This window comes from Pituophis catenifer, unplaced genomic scaffold (genome assembly GCF_029215685.1).
Source record: "Pituophis catenifer annectens isolate HBS135680 unplaced genomic scaffold, rPitCat1.0.hap2 SCAF_1, whole genome shotgun sequence".
NCBI lineage: Eukaryota > Metazoa > Chordata > Lepidosauria > Squamata > Colubridae > Pituophis > Pituophis catenifer.
This window is the reverse complement of record NW_027256881.1, coordinates 217,625,671-217,641,527: the sequence shown is the minus strand read 5'-3', so window position 1 is coordinate 217,641,527 and position 15,857 is coordinate 217,625,671. Positions and strand designations below refer to the sequence as shown.

Sequence of the window (15,857 nt, the reverse complement as noted above, 5' to 3'; positions counted from 1 at the left end):
AAATGCTCCCCAAATTTAAACACCACTTTATAGATTAATTTTGAAGTGTGACCATCAAAGACCTTGCCATAAGCACCTTGGTGGTATTAAGACTAAATAACAAGCAGTTTGGGAGTTGAGGAATAATGACAAGAAGATTTAAAAAGAGAAGAATGATCAGAATCATAGAATAATACAAGGATGCAAAAAGTTGCCTATCAATGGATGGGTGCATTAATGTCTTTGTTAGAAACAATGCAGAGTTTAATTTGTAAGAAAGCTCTAAGGCTAGAGCACTTTCTCAGAATTTTATTTAAGAGTGATTATGATGGTTTCCTGCTGATCATCCAGATGAAACTCTCTGGTCTTTTGTTGCTAATCTGATTAGAGACTTAATTTAAGAGTCAGTTTAAAGGGGTTCCTCACTTTGTATTACTGGCAATTAAAAAAAATCATTTCTATTCTGAGCTAACTTTCCAAATATATCATGAGCCAGTGCAATTTACCCAAATGCAAGCTTTTTTTTTCCCAACGGGAAAAGATATAAATAAAATGCACTGACCCTCCCACCTTTGTCCCAGTTATCTTTTTCCAGCTGTTGTATTGTATATTCTGCAGATCACATCTATACTTCAGGTAGTAAGAGGAGTTTTAGTTGCCTTAAAAAAAAAAGACATTTGAAATGTTTGTTTATAAAAGACTTTTCCACCTTGGCAATGTCCAGACATGTAGTTTTCAACTTTCAGTACTGTAGTCTCAGGCATGGCCAGACTAAGGACTTTTGTGAACCGAGGCCAACACACTTGAAGGGCTCCCAAATCAGATAAAACTCTTTGAAAAATATAGATAGCATCATTTAATTCCTGGATAGGAAATATTTGACCCAGCAGATCTTGCTGAACTATAGCTTCTGGTATCCTTCACAATTGCGCATGTGAGTCCCAAGAGAAATATGTTTCAGAAATATCTTAAAGAAAGTAGTTTTTTAAAAATTTACAGCTGTATTCCAGAGAAATTTCAGGGACTTTACTAGGGAGCTAGAAACAATTTTCTTCAGCTTATAATGGGGGTCAGAGTAGCTACTCCTGCAGGACTAATAATTTTGATCTGACTCCATAGTGTTTTCATAAGTTATTACTATATTATTTGGGCACTGGTGATTGTCATTTATTTATTTATTGTTTATTAGTTTGATTTATATGCCGCCCTTCTCCGGAGACTCAGGGCGGCTTACAATGCATTAAGCAATAGCCTTCATACTTTTGTATATACCTGCTTAGTAGGGCTTTCGGGGGCCCCTAAGCGTTGTTCTTTTTTATACAAAGACAGTTTATTGCCCCCACAATCCGGGTCTTCATTTTATCTACCTTGAAAGGGTGGAAGGCTGAGTCAACCTTGAGCCTGGTGAGATTTGAACTTGCAGTAATTGCAGGCAGCTGGTGCTACTTAATAGCACTTTAGTCTGCTGCGCCACCAAGGCTCTGCTTCGCCTTGTAATTTCTTGAGTAAACTGACTCTAGGACACTAGTGACAGTATGGTTAGATATGTATGCCCCACCCAGTCTGGGGTTTGGGTCTCATGAGCAAGTTGTGAGTTTATTAGTTAATCCCCCTGCTCTGAATTATAGCTTCACAAATTCTTTTCAGTTTCAGTATACTCTATATTCTGGCAATGTTTTCTGTTTTGTAGTTGGGGCCTCTTTAAGTTAAACTTTTGCAACCCTACAGCTAAGTTACATCTAGATTTTAAAATTCATATGGAAATAAAACTGATTTAATAATAATAATAATAATAATAATTTTATTTCTATACCGCCCTTCTCCCGAAGGACTCAGGGCGGTGTACAGCCTATTTAAAAACACAGACAAAACAATGATATAAAATTTAAAATAATTAAATAAGTGGCTCAAATTTAAAACCCCAATAAATTTAAATACCCCAATTTAAAACTATTGTGTTGATAGTCCGGCCTGGCGGAACAACAGGGTCTTCAATGCGCAGCGAAACACCCGGAGGTCGGAGATCTTACGAATTTCCGGGGGCAGTTCGTTCCACAGGGCTGGGGCTCCCACAGAGAAGGCCCTCCCCCTGGGCGTCGCCAGCCGACATAGCTTGGCAGATGGCACCCTGAGGAGACCCTCTCTGTGGGAACGAACTGGTCGGTGGGAGGCTATTGGTGGCAGAAGACGGTCTCGGAGCTCTGCTTGTTATGGAATACATATTTTAGTGTTTTAACTTAGTTGAGGAGAGAGCACCTGAGAAAGGTATAGCCTCTCGCTTAGCTACTTTCTCTGGGAATATTTCTTCAAATAGAAGCCAACCCAGTTTATATATTGGCTTCATTTAATATAGGGCTGGGATGGCGAACCTATGGCACGTGTGCCATAGGTGGCATGTGGAGCCATATCTGTGGGCACGCGAGCTTTGCCCTAGCTCAGCTCCAGCGTGCATGCGTGCACCAGCCAGCTGATTTTCGGACCTTCTGGGCCCACCGGAAGTCAGGAAACGGGCCATTTCCGGCCTCTGGAGGACCTTGGGGGGAGGCCGTTTTTGCCCTCCTCAGGCTCCTAGAAAGCGTCTGGAGCCTGGGGAGAGCAAAAACCGGACCTATCGGGCCCACCGGGCCATCACATACTCCACACAACCGAAGGGCAGACAGCTAGAGATAGGCTGCCCCTTAGATAACTAGGGCCTATTTCATGAAGGGAATTAGAGGCAATGACTATCATCTGAAATTGTACTTAGAAGTCAACAGGCCGCCTCTGCAGCTTTTTTCTTATGGATCATCATGGCTATTCTTAATTTTAGATAATTTAGATAATTTTCTTGTTAATCAAAATTCTGTTCATTCAACTGTAGTGTACCTGAATACTGCCAAGTCTTTTTAGCCATACACATTAGTGATAATATGTTTATCACTTATATGCAAAGAGCAGTGTTTTTTTGTTTGGCTTGGACAGCCATGGAATGTGAGGATCTTCTGCAATCCAGAAATTGAATTATAGATCCACCCAGAGATGTATTATGAGCTGCCATACGAATTCTTTTAAATAAACAAATAATATACCCAAATGACTCCTTCACAGACCATTGCAGCTATTTACATTTATGATATGAATGTATAATTTCCTTGAAATGTAGGTAGATTATGTATTGTTGTAATTATGTTTCACACTTCGGGAGTGTAAGTCAGTCTGTAAAGTAAAGCTTAGAAAAAGATTGGGGAAAACCCAAGATTCATTCCGAACTTATTTTTAGAGAAGTGTCAATGAGATTTTAAAATACTCTTAAAACTGAAATTTAAGAAAGGATATTAGGGAAAGCTTTTTTTATTATAATAGTTTTTCCTTTTGAAAGGTTTGCTGGGAAAAAAATTTTTTTTTATATGCCATTGTTCTTAACAAAACTTCAGACTTTTACAATGAAACTGAAATTAAATTGAATGCTTTGCAGTCAGATCCTTCTAAAAATATGCCACTGTGTTGCTATCATGTGAAAAAACTCTCTGCAGAAATGAAAACTGAAAACGTTAAATTGATTTCAAGTTCTTGAAAGGTAGATTCTACAATTAGTGACACACATCTTTTGATGTCATTCCAAATACGGTCTTGACTCTGATATTCTTACTCATGTCATAAAATAGGGAATTGCAACAACTGCCAAATCACTGAGGAAATATATTGTGCTACTCAGAGGTGGGGAGTGAGTTAAATAAACAAATATAAAGCCAGCTGGGGAGGAAGGGATTTTATTTCTTTAAATCACCATATGCTTCTTTTCTCTTTCAGCAGCAGGATGGAATTGAATGGAGAAAGCATGCTGATTAACAAGCTAGAATCTGTAACTTCAAAATTGTGATTTGTGTGGCCTGCACTGGGAGTTTGAGCTGCAAAATCTTTCCAAGGGACTCCAGAAGTGTTTAAACAGCCATGGCACTCTTCACTCCATGGAAATTGTCCTCTCAGAAACTTGGCTTCTTTCTGGTGACTTTTGGCTTTATTTGGGGAATGATGCTCCTGCATTTTACTATTCAACAGAAGACTCAGCATGAAAGCAGTTCAGTGCTTCGTGAACAAATACTGGATCTCAGTAAAAGATACATAAAAGCATTAGCAGAAGAAAATAGAAATGTAGTGGATGGACCTTATGTTGGGACAATGACTGCATATGGTGAGTAGGTTTGTGTAGATTCCTATACTGAAACTGCAATATTTCATGCCTTATTCAGTATCATCAGTCAACTCATCAGCCTATATAGCTGGGGTTTAGAACTTCCTTCCTTCCTTCCTTCCTTCCTTCCTTCCTTCCTTCCTTCCTTCCTTCCTTCCTTCCTTCCTTCCTTCCTTCCTAAGAATAAACAATATCTCCTTTTATAACTTGTTTCCGGAGGTGGCCCAGTACTGCAAGCTAACTCGTTGCTCACTCCAGCAGTTCGATTCTCATCAGCTCAAGGTTGACTCAGCCTTCCATCATTTCGAGGTCGGTAAAATAAGGGCCCAGATTGTCGGGGGCAGTGTGCTGACTAGTGCTATTGCTAAACCAGCCAGACATATAAAAACTTGATCTAAAGTACACAGGAACACCCATCTCCTCTGATTTAAGTTTATGTACAGTATAACTTTAATGAAGTATTGAATATATATTCTTACTTTTTTCTTACTTCTTCATAGGGTTTATGTGTGTTTTTCCTCTAGCCATATATATATATATTAATAATGGGTTGTATATCAATAACATGTGTAATCATAGAGCCCTATCATAGTCCCCAATTTTAAGAAAGTGAGATTAAAACCAGCATCTGCCTCCTGAAACAATCGTGTCAATTGGGTTGATTCAGGTAGAATAGTGTGGTCCTAGAAGTTGACTTAGACTTGGATACCTGTTAAAAGCAAGCCTACAACACAAATGTGATACGCTCCTGGCAATGTATATCAACTTACAAATGGGGCATTGCATTTTAAAACAATGTGAGCTCCCTGATGGTCTTCAAAGGCTGTCCCATGGGGAACAATAGTCCAGCTGGGTGATAATGAAGACATGAATTATACTGGGGCTAAGTCCTTCTGTTGCAAATACCTCTGGAACTGGCACATGAGCCAGAGTTGTGTAAAGGCCCATGTGGCTACTATGTTTATCATCTGCCCAATCAAAAGGAGCTTTGGAAGGAGATTCAAGTTGAGGGCCTCCTACTTCAGGCCTTAACAAAAAGTGCTACAATGCATTAAGATAATACATAATTTTAATATAAAATTAAAATATTTATATAGTAAAAACAATAGGGTTAGAGATTTCCCAAAATTCTGTTAGGGCATTTATAATTGTTGTTATAACTAAAACCATTTTAACTAAAATTTGCAAGAAGCAATACCCAACCTTTCATATTTGGTGCAGGAGCAGCTTCAGTTTCCAAGCAGGCTTTCAGAATTTAAAGAAATAATGGTATCCCAAAATCTCCCAAAATTTAAAGAGATAAATCAGGATGGTATCCAATCTCCCAGACCATTTAAAAAAATAAATCGGAGAAGGCAGAGAACCTGGTTGAATCTCAAGGGTATTTTGCTAAAGGAAAAATGTGTTTCAACCATTGATTTCTCACACATCTCCCTCGGTCTGAAAAAGATAGAGTAGCTGCAACCAGATCAAATATAGCATATTTCTGGGAAGTTTAAAGTTGCCCTTCATAGGAAATAAGAAATCTTTCTGGATGTGGCATTTGTTTTCTTCCTTTGGATCATGGATGTTGACAGCAGCCTGAATAGCACAATTCACATTATCGTAGCTGTTAGCAGCTGTTTATATTTGTAACGTATACACAAGATTTCCCTAAATTTGATTTTAGACTTTTGAAATTAAGGAAAATTGTGTGTTGCAGTAATTATATCTCTTTGTTCAGAGATGAATTTCAGTATGGAATTAAAAGCGAGGGGGGGACAGTAAAAGCTAGTAAATGCCCAAGATTTAGACAGTAACCAACTTACTTTTAAAGAGAATTATCAGTAGGGAAGAGCAAGACAAGACAAATTTGTCTCCAATTCCTTAAATGTTGGTTTAAGTGGTTGTCCATAACAGGAAAGAAGAATCTTGCAGATTCTTGTGGATATGATGTTTCATTTGTTTTCTATTTTTATAAAGAAATTTCAAAGTTTGGGAGACTTATATTTAAAAGCTGGCAGTGAGCACTATGAGCTCAGCCTTTCCACTACATTAAAAAAAAAGGTTAAGATTTAATTTTGGCCAGAGAACTGCTGCTTTAAAAAAAATCTTCCCTTTCCCAACCATATTGTGTAATAGCAGATACATGATTAAATAAGTTGCTAGGACAGCAGCTAAAAATACATCACATAAAGAGCAAGAAACATTACATGTTTAACTTCTTCCTCAATTACTTTGATTTACCTGCCTATTTAGTGAATGTAAAAACAGAAATAAAAGTGATACTGTATTGTATACATTATTGTATACATAATGTATACAATAGTATACATTATTTTTTAGAAAACAAACATTTATACTATACTGATCTTCCCTAATTAAGATAGTCCTCAACTTACAACCATTCATTTAGTGACCGTTCAAAGCAGGGGTGCTATTCAGCAGGTTCTGACAGGTTCTGGAGAACTGGTAGCAGAAATTTTGAATAGTTCAGAGAACCAGCAAATACCACCTTTGGCTGGCCCCAGAGTGGGTTGGAAATGGAGATTTTACAGTATCCTTCCCCTGGAGTGGAGTGGAAATGGAGATTTTGCAGTATCCTTCCCCTGCCACGCCTACCAAGCCAAGCCATGCCCACCAATCCACTCCCACAGAACCAGTAGTAAAAAAAAATTGAATTCCACCACTGGTTCAAAGTTATGACACTGAAAAAAGCGACTTGCGACTGTTGTAACATCCCCATAGTCATATGATCAAAATTTGGATGTTGGCAACTGGATTATATTTATGACACTTGAAGTCTTAGGATCATATGATCACCTTTTGTGACCTTCTGACAAGCAAAGTCAATGAGGAAGCCAAATTCACTTAACAACCATGTTACTAACCTAACAACTGCAATGATTCACCTAACAGCCCTCTCTAAACGGTTTACAGAGTCAGCATATTGCCCCCAACAATCTGGGTCCTCATTTTACCGACCTCAGAAGGATGGAACGCTGAGCCTGGTGAGATTCGATCTGCCAAACTGCTGGCAGCCGGTGATCAGCAGAAGTAGCCTGCAGTACTGCACTCTAATCACTGCGCCAACGCAGCACATAGGTAGCCTATCTGATGTTGGCATCAATATTAAGTTTTAGTTTGTTAATCCATAATCAGTCCCACTCTGCCCAGAGGCAGGGCAGAATTTTTAACATCTCTTCGAAATTTGTTGAATTGGAAGGCTAGTTGTAATAGCATCAGTTTTACTGTATATCCTGCTCTAAATCTCAGGTCACATTTCCCCATTGTTTCATGCAGAGCCTAAACATTTATAGGAGTAATCTCCACAAATAAATAAAAGATAAAAGAATTCTTTTTTCCTGAATGTTAGGACACGTTGCCTCCCATAAAGATGCCAGTGTTAACCAGACATGTTAAGAAGCTTTTAGAATGAATAGGAATGTACTGTACTCATTTTGTCTAGTTCCTGTAAAAGCTATTTTACCAAAGCTGGTGTAACATCAAAACATTTCTGCTATTTTAAAGACTTACCGGTATTTAATATAGTATGGTATGTTTGCCATCTTGAATTATGCATGAAAAAAAAGGTGGAATAAAAATATTTAAAAAATAATCAAAACATTTCTGCTGTTCTAAAGACCTACTTAATACAGAGTTTAGAATCTGTAGAGAACCACAGAGATAACCTTAGAGAAATTATATGATGATTGTTAGTAGACATGAAGAAGACAGTATAAGAAAGAAATATAAGATCATGCCAATTTGTTGTTAGGCCTTAAAATTTTTACAACCACAGTTGAGCCCAAAATTTCTGTTGCTAAGAGAGACAGTTTTACAATCTTTTTTGCCATCATTAAATGAATCACTGCAGTTGTTAAGTTAGTAACATGGTTGTTAAGTGAATCTGGCTTCTCCCTTGACTTTGCTTGTCAGAAGGTGACAAAATGTAATCACATGACCTGGGGCTCTGTAACTGTCATAAATATGTGCCAGTGCCAAGCAATTGAATTTTGATCATGTCACCATGGGGATGCTTCAACGGTCATAAACGTAAAAAATGGTCCAAAAACATTTTTTTCAATGCCATTGTATCTTTGAATGGTGACTAAACGAATGGTTGTAAGTCAAGGCTACCTGTTTTATGGCTTATTTCTATAAAGTAGAATTCTGGAATTCTAATATCTCTATTATTTGACCTGGCCTATGTCAAAGGGCTGGTAGACTCCACCAGATACCAATGGATAAGTCCCCAAGCAGGAAATTAATAGAACATTTGCACTATAAGCAATGACTTCTGCATCCAAATTCTGTCTGATTATCCTTAGTAACTTTGAAATAAGCCAGTGATGGACTTTATAATATATAAGAAGCTTTCATTTCACACATTATGGATAGTACAAAACTAAAGTATGTGCAATAAAAAAGGAAATTAATGACATTGAGCAAATAGTAGAAGGGCTTATCCATTATTGAGGTAAGAATTGGAGAGTAGGTCATTACATTGATTTATTTAAATCAGTACACATCATTTCCATGGTGTCACTATATAAATTGGTGAAAACAACATTTGTGTAATGAAGTTGTGATGCAAACTGCAGTGGAATATGCTCTGCTGCAGGAGAAATCTGTTGCATTGAAGCCTAGTAAAATTAGGTTTCACTGGTTAATTTGTACAAAACTGCCATCTCTTCAAGATGCTAATAAAGGATTCAGGTTCTGCAAGTAATTTCCAAGTGAGAAATTATATTTAAAAGATCCATAGTCTATCAAATAGCAGAAGAAGCTCCTGGATAAAATCATTTTGTTGACACACTGCCCTCAGCAAAGTTTTGAAAGTGTAGGAGGATGTTAGAAGAATTTTGAAATAATGTCCTTTCTAGTATTAAGGAGTTGGAGGATGCATTACAAACAATGAAGTTTAATTACTGTTTAAGTATCCTCTTGAATTCTCCCTACATATTTTATTTTGCTCTCTGAATCTTTAAGAGAGTTTAGGAATTACTTGGACACACACATAATAGGAGAAGCAATAGCAATAGCATTTAGACTTATATATCGCTTCATAGTGCTTTACAGCACTGTGTGTGTTTTACAAACGTCAGCATATTGCCCCAACAATCTGAGTCCTCATTTTACTGACCTTTGGAAAGATGAAAGTCTGAGTCAATTTAAGATGGCATGGATTTAACTGCTGACAGTCGGCAGAATTAGCCTGCAATGCTGCATTCTAACTACTGGGCCACCACGGCTCTAGAAGCAGATAACTTATTTTAAAAGTGGACCAATCTTTAGTTGAAATAGTTCAGTACCACAGTATGAGTATTGCATGAAGAAAGGCCCACATTCTGTCCTAATAGTTCAATTTATCAAGCTTAGGAGAAAATCATATTCATAATTGTATATAAAGCAAAGACAGCCCTTTTCTCTTTTTATGTAACAGATTTTTAAATAATTTTATTTAATTCCTAATGTTTGTTATCTGGGTATGCTATTTATCATCTTTATATTTTTTGTGTAGTTTGATATATACTTCTTTAATTAATTAATTTTAATAAATCAAAGTTTCCCTTAATAGTGTAAATGCCTTTTTGGCCCACTGTTCCAATGATATTAAAATAAAATACTAAAATGAGTCATTTACAAAGCATCCCAACAGGATAGTAAGTACAGATAGTCCTCAACTTACAACAGTTCATTTAGTGACTGTTGGAAGTTACAATGGCACTGAAAAAAGTGTCTTATGTGTCTATGGCAAGGAAGGTCGTAAAATGGGGCAAAATTTACTTTACAAATGTCTCACTTAGGAACAGAAATGTTGGGCTTGATTGAGGTCGTAAATCAAGGACTACCTGTAATGAAATGTTACCTAAGAACAAGAAGTATTGTTTTCTGTTTTGTTTTAAGATAATTTTTACTAAAGATGCAAATGTATTTGCTCTTCCTGTATTGGGGACAAAAAGAATTGGGGGAGGGAGAGGGAATAAATATATTCATATATTATACTGAGCCATAATCATTCATAGTCCAACTTGGAAAAAATACTTTCCTGCTCCTAAATGGGATCAGTGCTGCTTTATATAACTGTGTCCTGGATGTCCCTCTTGCTATTGGTTTTCACTTTCTAACCTTCCTGTTTATTTTGCCAGAAGGCACCTGCCTCTTTTTAAAAACTAAGTGGTTCCCCTTATTTTCTCTCAACAACTGTTCTTTTTCCCCCCATCCCATCTTATCATCACAAAATCTTATTTATTTGGCAAAAAGGAAAGACTGCAACATCCCTGAATAGATCTGCCTACAGGTCAGGGCTTAACCTTCTTTCATATCTCCCTAAATATCTTCTTCTCCTTCTCTGTCTGCAGTGGAAGCCGCTCTTTAGAACAAGTGCCCAATTGTTGCTTTGTCCCTTTTGTCTTGTTTTCTGACAAGATTCTGTGACCGTTGTGCATGCATTTGCTTGAAAGGTGGAGGTCACCGTCCTTGTTGCACTGCTTTTGTCATCTGTGTAACATTACTGCTTGTTTTGTAAGGCATGGTAGAGCCTCCATGACACCATGTACCAAGACTTACATTCTGATTCTCTTGCTAAATATTGCAGATTGGTCAGAATGTGTGGTAACTTGTCCTTGAAGAGAATACATTAAAGGCCATTGATACGCCATGTTTCTCTTCACAAGGATCCATCATTTATTCTTTTTGAACCTGAAAAGAAATTTCAGTAAGATAGCAGATGCTAAAAAGCTGTTCTGGAAGCAAGAGTTTTCTGCCTTAATTCTGTACGGCAAGGGAAACTAAATATATTATTGAAAATGACACCCCGTCTAAATTTTAACTTCATTTGCCTTATGGTTTCTTTAGCTATAATTTCGTTAGCTATAATTGTCAAACTCTTGGTTCTGCAGAAGTTTTCAGTAACAGGGAACCTGGCAGGAAATTTTGCTTCTTAGAAAAATCTCCTTTGGGAAATTGCATTTATTGTCAACACTGGAGTTTTTGTAGGGAAAAAAAATCATTTCAAAAAAGCTTTAAAAAAGCAGACATACAATCTCCACCATTGCCATCCCTGTGCATTATTGAAATGCACAGTGGCACTGTACAGGTAACCCTCACTTAACAACAATAATTGCTACCAAATGATACAATCATAAAACATAATATTTTGCTTAGTGGTGGCAACTCTGGCAAGTCTCAGGTTACCATCATTAAGCAGGAACCATGCATGTTGTAAAGAGAGGACCTCATGTTATTACATTTTCCAAATTCATATTGACTTCCCCATTGACTTTGCTTGTGAGAAGTCGAAAGGGAAGGACACAAATCTCGCAATCACGTGACCACGGGATGGTGTAACAGTTGGTAAATCTGGGCCAATTGCTGAGCACCCAGATTGCAATCATGTGTCCACAGGGTTACTGTAATGAGTGGAATTTCAAGGACCGTTTTAACTACCACTCATTCAGCACCATCACAAATTTGAACAGTTGCTGAATGAGTGATCGGTTAAATTGCCACCTGTATTACTATCCCCTAAATTTCTTTTGATTTAATTACTAGAGACAATTAATGGCTCACAAACTGGTAGTTCACTTGAAAATAAATGAGTTAAAAAGGTGATTAATAAAAATTTTATGTTCAGAGACATATGAAGTAACCTGCCTACTAAGGCTGTGTAAAGCCTTTGAAAGAGGTCCATCATTATTAAGAGAGCATAAATAAAGCCCTTTTGAATTATGAAAGCAGTCCCTTCATGAATTACTGCCTTGTCGTGGCGAAGGGGTTTGTGTAGCTCAATGAAGCTATGAGCTATGACATACAGGGACAGCCAAGACGGACAGGTCATAGCAGAGAGTTCTGACAAAACGTGATCCACTGGAGAACGAAATGGCAACCGACTTCAGTATCTTTGCTATGAAATCCCCATGGACAGTACCAAAAGGAAAAAAGATATGACGCCGGAAGATGAGCCCCTCAAGTTGGAAGGTGCTACTGGGGAAGAGCAGAACGCTAGTACTAGAAGCGCCAGAAAGAGTGAAGCGACTGAGCCAAAGTCGAAAGGACGCTCAGCTGTGGATGCATCTGGTGGTGAAAGGAAAGTCGGATGCTGTAAAGATTTTTTCTCCATAGGAACCTGGAATCTAAGATCCATGAATCAAGGCAAGCTGGGCGTGGTCAAACAAGAGATGACAAGACTGAACGTCAACATCATAGGAATCAGCAAACTAAAATGGACAGGAATGGGTGAATTTAATTCAGATGACCATCAGGTATACTGCTGTGGGCAAGAATCCCTCAAAAGAAATGGAGTAGCCTTCATAATAAAAGAGTAGGAAAAGCAATACTGGGATACAATCCCCAAAATGACAGAATGATCATAGTTTGAATCCAAGGCAAACTATTCAATATCACAGTAATCCAAGTCTATGCCCCAACCACTGGTGCTGAAGAGGATGAAATTGACCAGTTCTATGAAGCCCTACAGCACCTTATAGAATTAACACCAAAAAATGATGTCCTTATCATCATGGGATATTGGAATGCTAAAGTAGGAAGCCAAAAGATAACTGGAATAGTAGGCAAGTTTGGCCTTGGAGTACAAAATGAAGCAGGGCACAGGCTGATAGAATTCTGTCAAGATAATGCGATGGTCATAGCAAACACTCTTTTCCAACAATCCAAGAGGCGACTCTACACATGGACATCACCAGACCAGGTGATGGGGTGGGTTCTAAATTTTTTTACTACCGGTTCTGTGGGCGTGGCTTATTTTGTGGGCGTGGCTCGGAGGTCATGTGACGGTGGGTGTGGCTAGCTGGTCATGTGACCGGATGGCCATGACTATGTGTATAGGGACTACTCAGAGGGCTGAAAAAAGTCATTTCTGACAGGTCCTTGCACTTTTGACTGGTTCTCACACTTATGACTATCCTCACATTTATGCCCGTTCTTAACAACCATGTCACTCATTTCACAGCTGCTTCTCTTCACCATGGTGAAAAGATAGGGCAAAAAACATAAAATGTGAGGACAATCATAAGTTCGAGGACTGGTCAAAAGTGCGAGGACTGGTCAAAAATAACTTTTTCAGCCCTCTGAGTAGTCCATATTTATTTATTTATTTATTTACTTACTTACTTACTTACTTATTTATTTATTGGACTTATATGCCGCCCTATCTCCAAAAGGACTCAGGGCGGCTCACAACAATAAAACACATACAGTCCAATCCTTCCTTTAAAAATACCCAATAAAACTATAAAACTATAAAAACCATTAAAATCCCCTCTAAAACCCCTTCAGTTCAAGCCAGCCAGGCGAAATAGCCATGTTTTAAGGCCACGGCGGAAAGAGCGAAGGTCAGGGGCCACCGGAGCCCCAGGGGGAGCTGATTCCACAGGGTAGGTGTACCCACAGAGAAGGCCCGCTCCCTACGGGTCGCCAGCCGACATTGTCTGGCTGACGGCACCCCAAGGAGGCCCTCCCTGTGGGAACACACTGGGCGATGGGGAGCTGTTGCTGGCCGCAGATGGTCCGCCAAATACCCTGGGCCTAAGCCATATACACAAAAGGACTACCCAGAGGGCTGAAAAAAGTGATTTCTGACAGATCCTCGCACTTTTGATTAGTCTTCGCACTTATGACTGGTCATCATTTATGCCCATTGTAGCATTCTTAACAACCGTGTCACTCATTTCACAACTGCTTCTCTTCACCATGGTGACAAGATAGGGCGAAAAACGTAAAATGTGAGGACAGTCGTAAGTTTGAGGACTGGTCAAAAGTGCGAGGACCAGTCAAAAATAACATTTTCTGCCCTCTGAGTAGTCCATATGCACAAAAGGATTCAATTATTTTTTCAAAGTGCTGATGATTGCACCCTGGCTGGAAGAACTCCAATAGGGGAGTATTTCCTCCCAACAGCAGTGTAAAAAGCTTAAAACAACCCTTCCCCTTTAAGAAAGTCAAGCAAAAAAATAGCCTCCGGAACCGGAAGTGACAGTAAGTCTAGGCATACTGCCGGAGAGGCAGTTTCTGTAATAAAGATTAGGCTAGGAAACAACACCAAATGTTGTAATTAATCCTTACAGGATTAACCCTATAAAGTGGAAAAAAACAAAAGGAGATTTCTTTAACAACCAGTTCTCTGAACTGCTTAACTACTTAACTATTTAACTACTTAACAACCGGTTCTACCGAAGTAGAATCCCACCACTGGGTCTACCCATTTATTTTTGTAGGCACTGGTCTACTCATTTGTTTTCTTTTAACACTGATCAGCTGTAAGGCAGCCCTTTGAAGCCCCGTGGCAAGAGTTTAAACAGTTTTTTCCCTTCTAGCCATCAGCTGGGACTCAGGAGGCAGCAATAGATTGGGGGTGGGGCCAAATAAAAGGTAAGAATAACCCGGGGGAGGGCGGGGGGCAGAACTGGTTCGGTGACATCATATCACCCAACCGGCTACCGGCTCGGCCGAACCGGGAGGAACCCACCACTGCACCAGACGGTCAACACAGAAATCAGATTGACTATGTGCTCTGCAGCCAAAGATGGAGAAGCTCTATACAGTCAGTAAAAACAAGACCAGGAGCTGACTGTGGCTCAGATCATGAGCTTCTCGTTGCAAAATTTATACTTAAATTGAAGAAAGTAGGGAAAAGCACTAGGCCACCCAGGTATGAACTAAATCATATCCCTGATGAATGTATAGTAGAGGTGACAAATAGAATTAAGGAATTAGATCTGATAGACAGAGTGCCTGAAGAACTATGGACGGAAGTTCGCAACATTGTACAAGAGGTAGCAACTAAAACCATCCTAAAGAAAAAGAAAGGCAAGAAAGCAAAATGATTGTCTGAGAAAGCTTTGCAAATAGCTAAGGAAAGAAAGGAAGCGAAAGGCAAGGGAGAAAGAGAAAGATACATCCAGTTGAATACAAAATTCCAGAGAATAACTAGAAGAGATAAGAATGCATTCTTAAATGAACAGTGCAAAGAAATAGAAGAAAACAATAGAATAGGGAGGACCGGAGATCTCTTCAAGAAAATTGGAGAGATAAAGAGAATATTTCATGCAAAGTTGGGCATGATAAAGGACCAAAATGGCAGGGACCTAACAGAGGCAGAAGAGATTAAGAAGAGGTGGCAAAATTACACAGAAGAACTATACAAGAACAAGCTTAACATCCCTGATAACCACAATGGGGTGGTCACTGAGCTCGAGACAGACATCCAAGAATGTGAAGTCAAATGGGCCTTAGGAAATCTGAGCAACAACAAAGCTAGTGGAGGAAACAGTATTCCAGCTGAGCTATTCAAAATCTTAAAAGACGATGCAGTAAAAGTGCTACACTCAATTTGCCAGCAAATTTGGAAAACTCAACAGTGGCCACAGGATTTGGAAAAGATCAGTTTACATTCCAATTACAAAGAAAGGCAATGCCAAAAAATATTCAAACTATCGCACCATTGCACTCATTTCACATGCTAGTAAGGTTATGCTTAAAATCCTACAAGCTAGGCTCCAGCAGTATGTGGATCGAAAACTACCAGAAGTACAGGCAGTATTTCAAAGAGGCAGAGGAACTAGAGATCAAATTGCCAACATACACTGGATCATGGAGAAAGCTAGGGAGTTCCAGAAAAACATCGACTTTTGCTTCATTGACTATGCTAAAACCTTTGATTGTGTGGATCACAAAAAATTGTGGCAAGTTCTTAAAGAGATGGGAG

The 15,857-nt window shown here is 38.8% G+C and overlaps 1 protein-coding gene across 3 annotated transcripts in view; it reads left to right on the top strand.

Annotated features, from left to right (window-relative positions):
* MGAT5 (alpha-1,6-mannosylglycoprotein 6-beta-N-acetylglucosaminyltransferase) overlaps positions 1–15,857 on the top strand; it is a 141,465-nt gene that overhangs the window by 68,272 nt on the left and 57,336 nt on the right. For 2 of the 3 annotated variants that reach the window (XM_070947995.1, XM_070948150.1), the window contains exon 2: positions 3,769–4,150. In XM_070947995.1, the coding sequence (XP_070804096.1) occupies positions 3,910–4,150 (241 nt within the window). In that variant the 5' untranslated portion in view covers positions 3,769–3,909. The remainder of the gene's footprint in view (positions 1–3,768; positions 4,151–15,857) is intronic. The other variant, XM_070948081.1, reaches the window with a different exon arrangement.